This window comes from Alligator mississippiensis, chromosome 12, assembly GCF_030867095.1.
Source record: "Alligator mississippiensis isolate rAllMis1 chromosome 12, rAllMis1, whole genome shotgun sequence".
Taxonomy (NCBI): Eukaryota; Metazoa; Chordata; order Crocodylia; family Alligatoridae; genus Alligator; species Alligator mississippiensis.
The window spans coordinates 2,858,583-2,872,763 of record NC_081835.1 but is presented as its reverse complement, the minus strand read 5'-3'; the positions used below and the strand labels follow the sequence as shown (position 1 = coordinate 2,872,763).

Below are 14,181 nucleotides of genomic sequence, written 5' to 3'. Positions count from 1 at the left end.
TTATTTTTAGCCCGAGTCCTGTCATCTGGTAAGTCATGGCTTCAACTTTAAAAAAGACAAGCGACAAAAAAGCCCATCATTTAAACATAAGAAGCCAACACAGGCAGGAAAATGAGGGAAGGGCCACCCCATCTTCTCACGAGTATCGTAATGCCACGTATTTCTTTGTTGTAGAGCTTGTCTATCCTTAACTTTGACTAGGGTCAGACACATACAGCAAGAAGAGAATAAAGCCTTTAAGTAAAATAAGAAAAAGAAAATAAATGTATTTAGGAAATTCCTCGAACGAAATCAACTTGAAATTGGAGAGGAGGAACTAAAATACTAGCTGTGGGATTGCAGTTGGTTCTGAATGTTGAGGGATCGGTCAGCAACTTGGAAGAAAATTTGTCCCGTGACATGAAATGTGCTGTGATGAACAGTGTCCTTCACCTGCTTGGGAATAGGTTCAGCATTTTTTACATCTCATCTACTGTATGCAAGCTAAATCCCTATTGTCTAATAGGTGTTGGCCTGAGGGTTAAGTGACTGGGGCCTAATGAGAGAGGCAGGACCTGGCCAAATAAAGAATATTACTGAGCGCAGGATTTCACAGGGCACGGTTTCTATGTCAGTGAGCCTGGGTCATGCTGACCAAGGCTCAGTGGTCTCTGTGCACTATTGGTGTGCATTATAGTGCAAGAACATTGTGCTTCAGGGGCATTTTTTTCAAGCTGGATGCAATTAGGACCTGCTTGCTGCGGCTTCTTGATGTAGGGCTCGGTGCTGGCGTGGCGTACTTCAGAGCAGCCTCTGAGCTGCTGGAAATGAGGGTAGTGGGCGGCATCCCTTGAGCAGCTCTCTGCCAGCAAGCATGGGCACCCTGGGTGCACCCCATCCCACCCCAGCATCCCCCTGAGTCAGGGGATGATAGCTGAATGCTGGTTGAGGAGTCCTGCATGCCACGAGTTCCCTCCGCTGGGTACATCCAGGTGTTTTTAGACTAAAACTCACCTGTCCTTAAAGGTTGTGTATGTGGCATCATCATCAAGGGCAGATACAACAGAGCGTGAGCCAACAGCAGCCTAGGGATGCCACGCTGGAAGGGCATCGTCACTCGTGACTGCTGCTTGGCAGTGTGGTCCCAGGACCAGGGGTGGGGTAAGTAACACCGCACTCACTGCAAAGCAAGGAGAGAGGTACGGCAGGTTGCCCTCACCCTGCGAATGAGCAGCTGGGGACACAAGCACGCTCCCTCTGAGGCTTGTGCTAGTCACGTCCGTGCAGATCCGTGCTCTGGCATTTTCCTTCTCGTTCTCGAATGAGCTTCAGCTCCCTGTGCCACGATGCAAGTACAGTCGAGAGCCACCCCTGGAGGGGCCTCTACTCTGATCAGGATCTTCTCCCATCCTCTTCAGCACCAGCCCGAGGCCTTTCTCCTCTGCCTTGGCCCCTTAACAAGGGAAACAGTGGTTCCCCTTCCTGCTGCTAGGGCTAGGAGCCCCTTGGAAGGGAGGGCTGCAAGGGATACAGAAGACCTGTGTTGCCCTCCTGCATCATTCGTGGGTTTGGGGATGTCATGCATCGTGGCCTTTCCTCTGCCCTGCCCCTTCACGTCGGCTCATGGTTTTGGATATCTTTGAAGGAACCCCCTTACTCAGATCTAGGAGGAAAGGGGAAGCATGCCGTAGCTCAGATTCTTGCATTTCAGCTGCTCTGTTTGTGCCAGCAGCGAGGAGCTAGCGCTCGTGCCTAGCGCTCTTTCTCGTGTCTGCAGAATAGCGCACGCTCCTTGGACATTTCAAAGGGTGCTGGGCGATCAAACATACGCAGCCTAAATAACTAAACACGTGACGATTCCTCCCAGGTGCTTGGGTTATAGATACAAATCTGCGTTGCATCTTTTACATTCAAATATATCAAGTATTGCATTTTAAAAGGGATTTGGGTTTGTTGATTGTATTTTTTTATTTTGGTTGTTCTTTTGTGTTGCCTGCAAAAAGGTAAGGAAAACTGTCAAGCAGTCTTGTGCATTTAACTATATATCCTGCACAGCTTTTTTTTTTCTTTAATGTTTTTTTTTTCTTTTTTCTTTATTTACTTTGCTAAACAAAGGAATTGCAAGAGCCTAAACGTTACCGCAGTTTAACTAGTCATTATTTTGTTACTACTTTCATGGACAGAGTAAGCTGCTTAAAGATGGTAGAAGTGTTTTGTGTTACAAACACACACACGCACACACAAAAAGAGCCAACACTCCGGTCTTGTGATATAGCTGTCTGCTAAACAGAAACTTGAGAACAACACGTTTTACAGTTGGGGAAACTTGGTAGTAATACTGAATTCATTTGGTTGCCACCTAATTTGATTTAGCAAATATAAACTTTATGCAGTACCCGACTTCGCATCTTCTAGCTGGTTAGCAACACTTGGCTTGGAAACAGGCAGCTCTAAACAAGGGTGGAGTGTATTTACATGCAATTTAAATACTGGATAAAAAAATAGATCCTGCTATTCATTAATTTGTGTATGACTGTACAATCCCTTTTATGTGGGTGAAACAACACCTGTTAGATTGAAAACTTCTGCTTATTTGTTGTTTTGCTACAATTTAAAAGGAAAAAAATATCTATTAACACCAAGCGATACTTTTTTCTCAAATATTTGCCTTATAAAAGCAAAACCCAAAGCCGTTCTTGTTTACTGTTGAAATGATGCACAGTGCTGGAGTTAATAATGCTGCCAAGATATATTACACCCTTTGGCAATATATTAAGCTTCATAAAAGTGGCCACTTGTCTGAGAGTACCAATCTTTGTCCGTTCTGTGTTAGTGGTACATTAAACAAAAAAACCCAAACATGCTCAGCTTTCATTTTTTTTCTTTAAACCTTTTTTTTTTTAAACATTAAAGATTGGTCAGTAATTGTTTTACATATCACTTGTTATTATATTTCATTTTTAATGTCTGTTTATATTTAATAACTGTTAATCACATCATATGCAAAGAGTTGGCTGTTTTTGAGAACTGTAATTATTTGTTCCACCATAAGAAATGGCGAGGTTTATTGAGCTTCATAAGAAATGATCAGCCGTAAGTGTTGTTTTCGGTTCTGTTTTGTTTTATTTTAAGTTTCTTTTTCATTCTTTGCTTGAACCCGAGTATTGTAGCTGCTAGGTTAGGGTTCCTGTCTGCTTTCCTGAGCCTTGTTGCTAGTCTTTATGTTATTCTGGTTTGTTCCTTCTTACCCTGCTAACTTCTAGCTGGACTCAAGGGTAAGTGCTTCCCTGTAGCTAGCACAGCTCAGATAATCAGACTAGATTATCTGACATATGCAATGTGCTTTTTTTTTTTCTCTCTTAAATCTTTCTCATGTTTAGATTTTTGTAGTAAAAACTTTCCATGTTATTTTCCTGAATTTAGATTTGAAATGTAAGTTTCCATACTGAAATTAGGATGCATGTGATGTTTGCATAATTGCCTTCTCTCCCTGGCTTTCACATTGGCATCAAGTGATCCTCTTAGTAAAGCCAATCATTAACATTCCTATTTTTTTCATTCCAAGATGTAAATATGAATTAGCATCACAATAAAACTGTAAATAATACCTCTTTTTTTTTTTTGTTTCATGGAATTTACATCTAGTTGACTGCTTAATGCCTGAAAACAGATCATTTTGCACTCTGACAATATGGAGGGGGGTGGGGGGTTTGCTCCAATGATTAGCATGGTGCTGTGCATCGGCAGTGTGGGTTTAACCCTGGAGACCTCAAAGAATAGAAAGGTAGGGTAGGAAACCTGGAGAGAGCTAACTGAGGAAGACAAGCTACAGGACTTGTACGCAGCACAAAAATTAGAAAGTTAGAAAAAAAAAAGACTACCACATGCAAGCGTGAGATCTCTAGAGCTGACAGTTTCCTATCATGCAAACCCAATAAGGGATTCTATCAAAAACTGTAGCTGTTTTATAATATGTATATGCATATGCACATGTATATGTATATCATTTCTACCAGGCAGTCAAGGCTATCCACTATGAGTTAAAATAATTCAGTCCCAGTAGGGTTTCTTCCTATTCCCAAAAGCTAATGCAAACCAATGCTTAGCATGTGGTCTCAAATGTCCTCCTTTATAACCAAGAAATGTATTTTAAATATACTAAATTAAGCCAATGATTATAGGAACTTTCCAGGCTCCATTGGTACTTTTCTCATAAAGCTACCTATTTAAACAAACAAACAACACACAAAAAGAAACTAAAAAGATGCAATCGTACCCTTAGAGCACAAAAAAACTTTTTCCTCAGATATTTGTTCAGTTTCAAATAAAATAGACACTGTGCTAATTCTTCATTCGTGTTTAAAAAGCTGTTCCTCAAACACATGGTGAGTGCATACTTTACTTAAGAGGGGAGTAGAAGCTGTTGGTCATGAGAGCTGGCAAATATGTATTTGGAGTATTCTGAATGCAATTATGAGAAGGAGCAGGTGGCATCATCCCTCCTGACCATGAAACAATACTCCTTTCTTTTTCATTCCTTTTCTTCTTTTATTTCTTTGCATAAGTGTACCCCTGGGTAGCCGGCAGAATTTCTTCACCCCTTCTTAGCAGAGAGATTCCTTTCTTTTTTTTTTTTTTTTTTCCTTTTCTGTTTTTTGTTTTTCAAGTTTTTGGATGTCTGACGAGGCTTCTGATCAGACTTGCCACAAATTGTGAACTTGGTGGAAATTCAGGGTTTTTCCCCCCTTTTTAGAGAAAGAAAGAATGAATGAATTCAGGTCTGACAGCGTTACATGTATTTGCACTAGAATGCATTGCTATCCTATTAGATAATTTTCATAGTTGTGTGCTTTAATTGCTTTATTTATATTTACATATCTCTCTCTCTCTTTACACATATATATCATGAGAACACTGCTCTGTCTTCTGTATTGTCAACTTGCAGATGCTCCATTCCAGGAATGCAATGTTAAAATATGAAATCAATTCTCACATAACTTGCATGAATTTAAAACACACTGTAAATCACTTTTTTTGTGCTTCAAAAAGCATTTAACAGTGGCTTTTTAAATTCAGATTTGTACATGTCCCCAGTCAATTCAGAGCATTTCAAAAACTATTAAAATGACATGCCATAAAACTGTGCTTATCCGATAAACAGCCATTCGCTAAAATCTACTTTTAAGTTACTGTATCAGCCACCTGGTTTGATCACAGGTTATAAAATATTATTCACTAACTCCTGACATAGAACAACTTAGATTTCATTTCAAGGCATAGTGGATTTAGTGATTTACAGTAAAATGCATTTTTGATTCTTCGAACCTTAAAAATGAAGTCGAAAAATGTATGCGTATGCAGTAGGGGGGAAATAAAATAAAGAGCTAAAAAAGCATGTTAGAATATCCTCATTAGTGACATTCACTGAAATAAGACGAAAAGCCTGCTTCTGTAGCGTTTGGCATGTGGGCAGCTACACTCAGGCTCTTGAGTAGGCATTTGAGTAGTGGGTTAGGTGAGTAAAAAAAAGCTACTTGTTTCGACAGAGGGCTATAACCATGAAAAATAGGAGATATCGATTGGATTGACTTTAGCTCTGGCAAACGTTACGGTATATCTTACGCTGAAAGGAAGAGACTTGGTAACAGTCACACAATTAGCATTGCCAGCTATTCAGAAATAAACAACAAGATGGTATTTTAAGTCCTATTCTTTTTTTTTTTTCTTTTCTTTTCTTTTCTTCAGCTAGGACACTAGCCATATGTAATAACGTTTCCAGTTGTATAAACTCAAGTTCAGTCCAGTTTCTAGGTGATTCCCTTCGGTGGTTTTGAACAAGTTGCCCTCCTAAGTGTATCTGTTAGTTCTGCTTAGTCTCTAAGACCATGAAGAAACTTAGCTGCTCCTCCAAGCACGCAGTCAACTGTGCGGCGTAACGCAACGGGTGTTGAGTAGCCTCCAGTTGTCCCGATCCTCCCTCCCACTGTTGTGCGTAGCTGAAGAAGAGTGAAGTTCCTGAAAAACTTAGCACAGTAGTCTGAGCACACCAATCAAGACTCCTCTAGAAATCTCTGTAAATGAATAGCTGCCATCAATCATTGTCATTCCTTTATTTCATGTCTCCTGATGAGGTTGACTAGTGTCATTGTTTGTTACCGTCCAAACCACATCTTCATTCTTGTAACGTCAAGCAGATATGACAAGCACACATTTTCCAGATGAGTAAGATACAAAGTCACCTTTTAATTTACAGTTCTTTTTTTTTTTTTATATAGATATATCTATCTATATATATATCTATATAAACAAACGTGTTGGAAAATGTCAAAGCTGCTCGGTTGCCTTTGGTACTGAAACACAGTCGCTCGCTGCAGAAAATAAATAATTTGGAGTGAAAAATTCTTAAGATAAAATGGCTGCCCAGAGCCTTTTATAACAAGAATTCTTTTATGGAGCTTGTTTCCCTGTCGTTAACTTCACCCATCTCATAAAAATCTGCCAAAAATCTTGCAAAAGAAACATGGGGAGGGATGGGGGGGGGGATACACAAATAGCAAGAAAGGGATGTTTGACCTTTTTGTCTGTTGCTTTCGGTTGACAGTAGAAAATAACAGAAGGACTGCCCTGATAGAATAAAGTGGCAGGGTGTTTCTTCATCCTTGTTTTATTTCTTTTTTTTAAGCTCTGTCAGAGTGACACTGGCAGATTTTAAGATTCTGACTTCAAACATATATACAAAATGTGTCTGGCAGAAGATCACAGTAGGGCGAGTTAATGCCAACAGGATAAACCTGACAGAGTTTTTCTTTTCTTTTCCTGTCTTTTTTTTTTTTAATGCTAGGAATGAATAAAATAAAAAAATGGAATTAAAAAAGAAGCATAAGGAAAGGCAACGATATCAACTGCAAAGTTGAGTACAAGAGGCTGTTGCCTCTGATTGTGAAGAACGATAGCTCGCACAGTTGGTACTGCTGGTATAACTTTGCTTGCAGGCTCTCTTCTTAGACCACCCCCTTGCTTCCTTTAAAGCTAAATCTGTGTGCAGCGATGGTCCAAGATGTAAGACAACTTTTCTAGGCCTGTAGCATAATTTTGTCTTGGGCCTTGAATACAGAAGTGCCAACTAACTTGGCACAAGCAACTTGGAAAGGGATTGTAAATAACTAGAGCATCACATCATTTTCTCTCTTTAGTATTATTATTAATATTATTATAATAATAATTATTATTATTAATTATTGTTCCTCACTGTTACGAGAACAGCTCAGGGTCACAAGAATTTGTCTGATTTAAATGCCTGATTTAAAGTGTCTGCAAATAATTGGTACAGTTTGAGCATGAGTAGAAGCCAGCTCCTTTATTTTTTATTTTGCCTAAAATCGCATTCAGGCTGCACAAACCCTTCTGAGCGATGACTGATTGTTTGTATCTGAAGCCGTTGTTTTACCTGCAGGGGTAGTCATTATTTTAAATTGTTGAATGTCTGTATCAGGTGGGTGGGGTGATATATTTAGTGCGATGATGTGCTTTTTTTCTAGGGAGAGAGATGTTTTTAGCATAATTGAGTTGAATTTGAGCCTTAAAAATCATTCATTTAACAGAAAATAATAATGAAGAAGCAAAGAAATTGCAAGTTGCATGGTGCATTTATTTTGTAAGACCTCACTGAGGGAAGGCAAGTCTAAAGGAGGGCCTTCGTTATTTTTTTTCACATAGAGATGGAGGCTGGCTGTCCCGGAAAATTTTGAGCCATGAGGTCAGGACAGTATTTTAACCTAAAACGAAGTGTGTGTATAACATTCAGCCAAATCATTCTTCAGCAGCATCTCCACTTTGAATCATGCTTAATTTTTAGATCCAAGCAGAGCGATTTGAACACATCCAATGCTGCCTACACAAAACAACTCCCGAACGCAGTCGGAGTCTCATGCTGCAGTGCCGAGCCGTGACGAGGACTGCTATCGGGAGTCTTGCTTTCTGTCAGACAGTCGCGCTTTAAATAACTCGGATGAGCCAGAGACATGCAAATAACCCTTCTTGGGAATGCATCTTGGTCAGCCACGCTCATCGGATACCTTGTATGATATCTGTCTCTTCACACGGTTGCTCTAAGCCAGCGCAGGCTCAGAGCGGATCCCAGGGAGGCGCCCAGTTGGGCTGTAGGTCAGAGACCGCTTTGCAAAGACAACGAAGATAAAACTGTCTTAGGTTTAAATCTTCCCCGGTGCAGCGGACGTTGACATGGGTCCGTTCACGCCGTAACTCGGTGTGCGAGTTTTGAGCCCATCTGTGCCAGGAGGAAGATGGTCTGTACGCTCATCTTTGAGCAGAGGGCTTAAAAATCATGAGGCAGGTCTTCAGCTCCACTGAAGCCAGGGATGCTCCGACAATTTACATCAGGCGAAGATCTGCCTGGTGTCCATCTGGCGAAGGGAAATTGAAATGTATCCCAGATCAGTGTGAAAGAGGGGAAAGCAATGCACATTTATAAGAAAGGGTGTTAATTTGCAATAGAGGTTCCTAGAAGATCCAGTTAAAGAGGTTCAACCAACAAAGAGAAAGCAAGCCCTTCAAACTTGTGGTTGGTTTGCTCAGGGCTAAGAGTCTCCTTTACCGAGCCAACAGGATTGACAATGCACCATGGCTCCTAATTGAAAAGTAATAAAATATCTAAGGAGAACTGGCAAATGAAGGCCCGCAGCCAATTTGTCAGCTTGCAGTCGACTCAGAGAAATTTGAGAGCAACAATCTGACTATTAAAAAAAAAAAAAAAATAGCCTGATATCTCTGTTAAAGCCATTTTATGGGCAGAATTGAAAACAGCGTCTACAAAACCTTTGGTCGCGTATTCATATTAATCAAATCGATCTTGGCCCAGAGGGACAGAGACGATGGGGCATAATCTGTCAAAGGAGACAGAAACCAGCCTGGCGGCGTGGTGGTCGTGTGCTGCAATGAGGGACCCGAGGTTGGGATGGACGTTAGATCCTGCGCCTGGGGCTGGCGGGGACAAAACGTGTCACGGAGGTGATATCCTCATTCTCCATGTTGGGAAGCCGGCGCTGCACCTCTCAGCCAACACGCACGCCGGCTAATCCGTTGGCAGCCTTGACTGTAGATGGAGCTGCTTTTTCACTCTCCGGGCTGGATGTACGGAGTAATACCGAGGGGAAAAACCAGTTGGGTGCAAAGTCATAGGCAGAGACCGAGCAAACGGGGATCAGCAGGTTAAACACCAGAAAGGCAGAAAAATGCCCCCCCCCTCCCAAACTGCAGGACATATCCTGAACCTCAGGGTCTAATCAGCAGACCGCTGATTAAAAACAAGCATGACCAGGCCTGCTGAATTAAGTATTACTTGCAGTTAATTGAAATGTTGCATGTGTCCTATGTGTCTGTGTTGTCATTCGGATAGGTAAGGAGGAGTGCATAAAAGTAATCCTACAAGTTACTGAAAAAGCCAGAAACGACCTCCTAGAAGAAGGGAGACTATCCGCATCCAGGCAGCTGGTAAAAACACGCTGTCTTTCAGGAGTTTAAGACGAAATCGTTAAGGAAACTTAAATCGCACAGCGTAGCGTATAAGCTGCCTTGCCCGTTTTCGGTTGGGTGTTTGCTTGTTTGTTTGTTTAAGTGTAGCGCTTTCCGTCCCTCCAGGAACGGGCCGCTCGGCTGTAAAAACAAATAGAGCTGCGACTTGATTCCCGAGGAACACTACATTTGAATGCGTTGTGGTTTTGTCCCCTTTGAGTCTCCCTAATTGTTTCAAGGCTATACAGTTCCCCTAGGAGGTTGTAAACAGAGCGAGGATTTAAATCCTGGTCTGTTTGTTCAGGATTTGGCAAGAGCCCGCATAGTAGGAAACTGAGTAAATGCAAAAAAAAAAAAAAAAAAGAGTGAAAAGTGTCTTTTAATTCCATCGTTGTCCATCGGACAAAGCCGGCGCCCGGGGGGTCCCCGCGCGGCCACACCCCGATGAAATTGTCTGTTTTGTTTCCATTGGTGAATTTGGTATATTTTTAGTTATACATGTTGAGATTAATTAGTTAGCCCCTAGGAGTCTGTGCCTGCAAACGTCACCCAAAGCAGGGAAGTGTGAATACATTGAGGCTATTAATTCACCAAAAAAAAAAAAAAAAACCCCACGGCAGATCATAATCATAGCGGAGTAAATTCTGTCTGTCTGTCAAGATGACTAACAGAATCCGCACGCTATCAGGTTACTTTCTCAGTGACAACAAACTACATCTCAATTTAACTTATCAGCAATGCTTAAATGAGCATCTTTTTTTTTTTTTTTTTTATTTCTTTGAGGTAGCATTTAAAAGCTCTTGTTTAAAAAAAACAAACCAAAAAACAAACCAAAAAAATCGGAGATGGGGAGACAAATATTGGCATTTTGGTCCAAAAACAATAGAAATGGTTTTATACCTAGGGAACTTAGTCAATTTAGAGAAAAATGCTACTGACATAATTGCATTAGAATGGCAGAATCTATTATAATTAATTACAAATAACTAAATAGGAGCTAATTTACTTTTGGAAGCCAAAAATCTTATAGCTTCTAGTGTACTTGTAAGATGCAGAATAAGTTATTGGTTTTGTGTTCTGTTTTTAAGTACAGAATAAATGCACTATAATGAGCAGTTGACGAGATGTTAATTCTAAAATCTTTTGCCTAAATGCAATAAGATAGTGATTAAGTGATGCAAGTTGACAATGGGAGGTAAAGAATATATTATGTTTCATAGCCATGGGAAATAGAAGTTTAATGGCATTAGAAGATATTATTTAGCTTTCATGCTTCATATTGTATATTGGTTGGTGGGGGGGGCGGGTTCTGTTTTACATGTCAAATGAAATGTGCTATATTTCTCTAAATGGTGTCTTTCTCTATATGTATAAATGAACAGATGCAGATAGAGCTCAAAAGCATGGCATGGATGAATTTATCTCTTCCAACCCCTGTAACTTTGACCACGCTTCACTCTTTGAGATGGTTCAGCGCCTCACTTTGGACCACAGACTTAATGATTCCTATTCTTGTCTGGCAAGTATATTCTTTGGTCTATAGTGATATTAAAGTCAGAGCTCATGCGAGCCACTCCCTTGCTGACAAAGGAGTGACCCCTGTTTACACCAGATGTAAATTTGGCCTGAAGGGCTCTGTTTGTAAGACGCTATGTACGGTGACCTTACTGTTGTATTGGTGCAGTAACAATGCCGTGTTTGTCCTTTGTATTTGCCTTTTTTACAGTGCTCGCTCCCTGCAAAGACACACATATGTATGGGGGAAATGTTGCAAACAGCAGCAATAACATTTTGCATTTTCCAGCGCTGCCTTGCAGACTTGTGGGGCTGAAAGACCAGGGGCAACGAACCTGCCCGGTTCCCCCACCTACCACAGCGGTGTCACGCCAAGAAGGGATGTGGCCTAGGGATGGTCTAGGCTTGTAAGCCGGGGTCCCACAGAGCTGACTTCTGGGGCAAGGTGAAGTTAGCAGATGTTCAGCATAATCCAGACTCAGTCCTGTTGACTGAGTCGCGATGACTTTCCCATGCAGGAGTTGCAGGACCCAAGCCGTTATCTTATAACAAAAATAATATCAAGGCATCCAGTTAGGACTTCTTTGTGATTCGGCTGCACAGTGCTTAATACAGTAGAAACCTGGTTCTGGATAGGTGTCCTTAGGCATCAAATAAAATGAAAGTATAAGAGGCTGTCAGTGGATTTGGGGAGATTTTGGTCAAGACTGGGAAGCACCGTACAAGCTTTGACTTGTTGGATAGTCCCGATCGAGCCGGCTGAAGTCAATGGATGTCTTTTAGGGACTTCAGAGGGTTTCGGATCAGGCCTGCAATGAAGGTGACAGCCTAGAGAGCCCTGTTCCCCTTACAAGGCAGCCCTTGCACCCTGGGGCTCTGCCCTGGTTCAGCAACAATGACCAGGGACCTTGACCGTGACCTTCAAAGCATGCGTAGGAGCCCAGGTATAGGACTCTGCTAGCTGCTCATCATGCACAAGCAAAGCCCGATGTGCTGGAAGTCATCACCTCCTACCAACAGCACATGCCCCAAAAAGGAGGAAGCAATAACTCCTCTAAGTAGCACCCAGCTGTCAGGAGGATTCAACACCCTTTTTCTTTTTCACCTGACCAAACTCTCCCTACACCTCACTGCTCTTTTTATATTTTCTCCATAAACAGCTTTTCTCCTTCCTGGGAATAAGTGAGTGGCTAGTGGTGAGAGGAAGGGCAGTGGATTTTGAGGAGGGAGCTCTCTTGGTTTAACAAGCTATATGGAAAACCAGGTAGGAAAGGACCCTCCCAACTTCCCAGAGAGTCAGTCCAAGGTACAGAGAGAAAGTCCTGGGAGAACAAGAGCAGCTGCCATTCGCACCACCGTAGCTGCTGATTATGGTTAAGTTGATTAAGGGGTCAGGAAGTAACACAGGACAGCCCAGACTCCTCTCTGTCCTCGTGGACCTTAGTTGCTACAGGTCGTTCCCTAAAGAGAACAAGCCAACTGAGTTTGGGGGACAATCTGTCTGTTCATCTTGGGGGGAAACACCAGGAGAGCCATGCCAAGGAGGGAAGGGTGGCGTGGTGACCTGCTCCGGAGCTGGGCAGAGTTGGGAGAAAACTTCCCTACATACCACACAGGGGGCTTGAGTGAGTCGTATTGGCAGTTTAGGTGGGGACATCTATCCGACCCCCTTGGTCCTTTGGAGGATGCTCTCACCAGCGATCAGCCTCTCTTCCCTGTTGTCCGCCTCCGAGGAAGGCTGGCCAGAAGATGGTGCTGGGCTATCTCCAGCTGCATTGGGCTTCAGCAGGTTTCCTTCCTCCCTCTTAGCATGGTTTGCACTAGGTGCAAAACTGAAATGATGCAGACCTCGACGCTTGTTTTCCTCCTTGGGAAGAGGGTCCAGATGTTCCTGTTAGGCCTGTCAAAGGATTTTCATACCACTGGCTGGGAGGATTTGTTAACTGGCCTGTGCAGCCTTATAGATGCAGTTTGGTGGTGGGGTCCTTTCCAGATGTTTGGTGGCAGAGCCCTTTCCAGATGTTTTCCAGCCCCTTGCTCTCTTCCCATAGAGGTCTTTTCTCCTGTGCCTCTTCTTGAGGGGGTGCACATGTTTAGGAGGAGCCTGCAGAAGAGACTGTGGTGGCTGTGGTGCCCCGGCCTGATGGATGGAGAGGGATGCTCGGCTCGGTCTCCCTGCCATGGAGCCCGGATGATTCAGTCTCATTACTTTCCCACTGTCTGACTGAGACAGGCATCTGTATGAAAACAAACTGGCTGTGACTCATCTCAGATAAGGCAGAAATGATGCTTGCTGGCAGCAGAAAGCGTTCTGGGGAAAGGGCAGAGAAGTATTGTCTGCACCATTTGTTGCGTGTGTCTGCCAACCCTTCACCGGAGGCCTGGTGGTAGGGCCTTGGTCTCCTCCTGGGTTTGCAGCCGCTATTGGACTTCGGGGTAGGAGAGGTGACTTTCCTTTTGGGGCCAGGACGCTGCCTGAATCTTGACCCCAAAGGTGTGCTCACATTAAACTTCTGTACTCTTCTTGAGGCCAGCATCCTGATACCTGAGCCCCCTGCTCTCCCCCAGTGCCTGGCTCCCCAGATTGCAGCATGCCATGTAGTCAGAGGACGAGCTATCGTGCACTTCCAGCTTACCCCAGTCAAACGAGAGATTTCCATACACTTGCCTCAATTCGGAGAAGTGAGCTCCGGTTTTGGAGCTGTTTCTGCTAAGCTTTTCTCAGGCTCGTGTTCAATCAGCTACGGAAATGCCCTCGTAAAATATGCCGTGCTGCGTCTTCTGCCAGGCACGTGTCCCTTAAAGACGTCTGTCCTACCCTTTCTGAGCTGAGCGTGAAGCAATGCCTTGGAGAAAAAGAGCAGCTTCTGTGGCTGCAGATGTGAGGACGTGCATGAGCTTCCACAGCCTGGAAAGCCGTGCAAATAACTCTGTGGCCTCAGTCCCAAAGTCGTCATTCGGCCCAACCCCGCTGAGTGATATGCAGGCCCCTCCGGACCGAACGGGAGTCTCCCCATTGTCTTCAGTGGGGTCGGGATTTCAGTCTGCATGGAGGCTCAGGTACGCTTCAGTACAGCCTGAAACGTGTGCACCCCGGTAGTTAATGATTTTATTGGGGTGTTCTTGTGCTCCTGTTCCCTGCTCTACAAAGCCCTG

The 14,181-nt window shown here is 43.1% G+C and overlaps 1 protein-coding gene across 5 annotated transcripts in view; it reads left to right on the top strand.

The window, feature by feature from the left end:
* The window catches only part of CADPS (calcium dependent secretion activator), a 245,143-nt gene that overhangs the window by 139,637 nt on the left and 91,325 nt on the right, over window positions 1-14,181 (top strand). For all 5 annotated transcript variants that reach the window (XM_059715930.1, XM_059715931.1, XM_059715928.1 and 2 more), the window contains exon 12: window positions 10,893-11,029. In XM_059715930.1, the coding sequence (XP_059571913.1) occupies window positions 10,893-11,029 (137 nt within the window). The remainder of the gene's footprint in view (window positions 1-10,892; window positions 11,030-14,181) is intronic.